The 3,576-nt window shown below is 41.0% G+C and overlaps 1 protein-coding gene across 4 annotated transcripts in view; it reads right to left on the bottom strand.

Annotated features, from left to right (window-relative positions):
• The window catches only part of LOC119839463 (heterogeneous nuclear ribonucleoprotein R-like), a 17,659-nt gene that overhangs the window by 3,539 nt on the left and 10,544 nt on the right, over nucleotides 1-3,576 (bottom strand). For 2 of the 4 annotated variants that reach the window (XM_038365728.1, XM_038365730.1), the window contains 6 exons: nucleotides 3,278-3,413; nucleotides 2,555-2,688; nucleotides 2,296-2,367; nucleotides 1,816-1,965; nucleotides 1,083-1,228; nucleotides 20-114 (listed from right to left, as the gene is read on the bottom strand). In XM_038365728.1, the coding sequence (XP_038221656.1) occupies nucleotides 20-114; nucleotides 1,083-1,228; nucleotides 1,816-1,965; nucleotides 2,296-2,367; nucleotides 2,555-2,688; nucleotides 3,278-3,413 (733 nt within the window). The remainder of the gene's footprint in view (nucleotides 1-19; nucleotides 115-1,082; nucleotides 1,229-1,815; nucleotides 1,966-2,295; nucleotides 2,368-2,554; nucleotides 2,689-3,277; nucleotides 3,414-3,576) is intronic. The other 2 variants (XM_038365731.1, XM_038365729.1) reach the window with 2 other exon arrangements.

Here is a 3,576-nt window from a genome sequence, read left to right as displayed (position 1 = left end):
GCGCGTCGCGCATACTGACCGTAATCGCCCCTGGCCTGCGGCGGGCGCGGCGCCGGCTGCGGCGTGCGGCCGCGCAGCGCGCCGTGCACCGGCGAGCAGCTGCACCAATCAAATCTGACATTACACAGCGACACGTTACACAACGCCACTCCGCCGCCACGAGTTGCGCGCCGCCAGCGACGCGTACGCATTATATACCAATCGAATTTACAGAGTGCGTTGCGTCGAAAATTTCAAAAAAAAGAGACCAATTTTTTATTTTGTTTTTATACTGAAAAGATTTTGGTAAATTTTAAGTGTTAATTTTTCCTATGTTATTTTTTCAATCTGTTCTACGATATTTTAAGCGCAAATAAAATTGAGTAACTAAAGTTAATAAAAAAAAACCGGCGACACGCAGCTCCAATAAATATTATGCAAATAAATGAAATAAAAACGAAAAAAGTAATAACAGCAAACGGAATTCAACAAAGCTAAAGTAAATACTTTAAACATGAAACAATGCGAATCATTTCAAACGACCGCATAGACAATATTTTCATGATTGCTATTTTAATTTACTATAAAATAAATCAAATTAATTTTTAACACTAAAACGAAATACATAAGCTTATATATTATTTTCGGAAAAAAAATTATGTATATAGTTTTTTAACTACATAATAATACACTCCTCCAAAGAAACAGGAACATTTCTTTATAAAGAATTTAACTGCAATTCTCTTTTTCAAAGGGGCATGTAAATGTGTGTCATCTACGAAGCGTTCTCACGGTCCAATTCAATGGTTCAATAGCTTAAGCGCTCGCTATTCACAGCACGCATGTAAATACTCGTTCAGCTCAAAACAAATTGCAAAAAATGACTTCTAAAATGTTTTTCTTAAAAAAAAAAATTGTTAGGCGGCCCAAACCTAACCTGACGTGACGGTAACCTCCTCCAATTGTTTGCTAAAATAACTAAAACATAATTCATGTATACAATAAAAAATGTCTCCATTCAATTCGAAAATAGCCATTCAACTGCACCGCTGCACCTTAAAAGTAAAAAAAAAGTACACCAAGTAAGCAAGGGCGACACGTACCCGCCGCGGCCGTAAATCATCTGCGTCATGCGGCGCTCGCGCGCGCGCAGGATCTCCTCCTTCTTCTTCTTGTCGGAGGGCGGCTTCGCGAGCGACACCTCCAGCCGCGCGCCGCCCATCTCCTTGCCGTCCAGCTCTTGCATCGCCTGCCGCGACAGAGAGAACAGAGTTGGGCCATGCCCTCAACCGACACACAAAAAAAAAGGGGCGGTCGTCTGTGTGTTTTGCTTTTGGTATTTTATTATCTAGTCCTAATAATACCTTCTCATGTTAGATTTTATTATACTCCCGGTATTAAGTTATACCTAAACTATATGTGGCAGTTTAAGACTCTTAACTGCTAGGAAATTTCTTCTATTACTAATTATAGGGTGACAATTCTGCGCTCTTTACATTTTGGGATAAGGACAGGTTTTTTTTAAAAAGTCTTATCACGCTCGACTCTTCTTCATTTTGACAGTGTCCACTTAAGGTTAAAGGATGGGTGGCCAATAATATGCCCCTGGTACCATCTTAGGAAAACGATGAAAAATACTTTTCAATATCATTTGTTCATCGACAGGGCACAATTCAGATTTTTTTTTAGATCTATGATTGTTAAGGCTTTGATTACTTATATACTTAAGCACAGATAATTAAATAATAACCACGTAATCGTAAGTTCAAAACTAGATAAATTATAACAAAAGATGGCACAAACTCGTGTTATAAAAAAAAAGAAAAATTAAAATACCTTAACAGCACAGTCTCGGTCTTCAAAATGCACGAACGCGTAATCCTTAATCTTCTTTACTCGCTCGACGGTTCCGTAACGTTCAAACTCTTCCTTCAGCGCCTCCTCGGTTATATCTTGAGTCAGGTTCCGTACATATAACACCTTTACCTGTTTCGCAAACCATTTCATTATACTTATTACTCAGTAATTTCATTAAATAAGGGTTATTGCCCTATGGATAACTCTTGCTTTATATGCATGTTTGATAATAAATATCCTTTTTAACATGAAAACTTTTAAAGTGTGTTGTGTGTTGTGTGTGTTGTGTGTGTTGTGTTGTGTTGTGTGTGTGTGTGTGTGTGTGTTTTTAAACTGTGAGCATGTCTCTAAATATCTGGTGTGTTATATTTACGAGCAGGATTTTCCAACAATCTATTCAATTACAAAAATTGTTGGATGTCGTGAAAAAAAAAAAACACAAAATAAAATCTAACTCACTTTGCTCATGGTCTGTTCGTCAGGTTCCTCTTGAGGGTCAGCCCAATCCACTATAATATCACAGCCCCAAACCTAAACAGGAAATCTTATCAGCAAAATATTGAAATACAGGATATTTTCGGGATTCAACATACATGCCAGACTGCTAGAATCCTATTAAACATACCTAAATAAAAAACGAATAATATTTAAAATGAAGATAATCATACTTACGCCGTTTCTTACGGGCTAAGTGGGTACTAAAGCAAAAGTAACGCACCTTTATTCTACCGGTTCCCAGTCGACGTTTAGCTAACGACGCAGCCTTGTGAGACTCGTATTCCAAAAAACAAAATCCTCTATTTTTCTTCTTATCATCGGGCGAACTATAAATTATTACTTCTACCAGTCCAGCTGCAATCATACAACGCAAATAAAGAGTTTCGAAAGGACAGTGCAGCGTTAAATTAAAATTACAAAGCCCCCTCCAACCCATCGCTTAATTCAAACATCAAAGGCTACAAAATATGAAGCAAATCAAACGATATTTTAGGAGAACATATACTGAAGAAGTCTAGAGAACAACAGCGAGATTCTCCAGTCATTACCAGTGAGCTTTCTCGAGGTTGAGGCCAATTGTCTTCTTTTGGGGCGAAGCAACAAATGGTAGAGTTAGCCGAATCTGTCGCGGTTTCGCCGAGATAAACAATTTCAGTTATAGGATTTATAATTAAATGGTACTGTTGTGATCGGATACAGAATTTCGGAAAATGCGTTTTGTTACAAAGAAAGTAAAAACAGAAATCGTTCAGTCAGCGATGCCGATCGACCGTTCACAGCGCACAATACCACGTTGTAACGCCGCGTTATATCGTCTCTATTTTTGCATATCTACTATTCGAAAGAAGCAAGCCACGTCCCAGGGCGAAGCGGGCCGAGGGCGCTTCGCCCCGAAACGCACCCGCCTTCAATAGCGCTTATTATGAATTCGACAAGGACTTACGTGCGTGCCTAGTAAGCTCCTCAAACAAATCGTCCCGACCTCGATTCTTAGGGATATTCCCCACGAATAAACGGTGATTGTTAAAGGAAACCGTAACGCCAATCTTTTTCCCCTTTCGAATTTCATAATCATTCAGCTGCAAGAACAATTCGAGGGAGAATAGCCAATGGCCGGGGCCGGGCCGCGGCCCCGCGACTGGAGACGCGCGGACGCAGCGCGACCCAGCGCGCGGCGCCGCGCCGGCTCGCGGCCCGGAGCCGGGGGCCGGGGGCCGGCCGGCGCGGCGCCGCGGGGCGGGC

The sequence above is a fragment of the Zerene cesonia genome, chromosome 3 (genome assembly GCF_012273895.1).
Source record: "Zerene cesonia ecotype Mississippi chromosome 3, Zerene_cesonia_1.1, whole genome shotgun sequence".
Taxonomy (NCBI): Eukaryota; Metazoa; Arthropoda; class Insecta; order Lepidoptera; family Pieridae; genus Zerene; species Zerene cesonia.
Note: the sequence above shows the minus strand (reverse complement) of the source record. Positions and strands in the feature narration are given on the sequence as shown.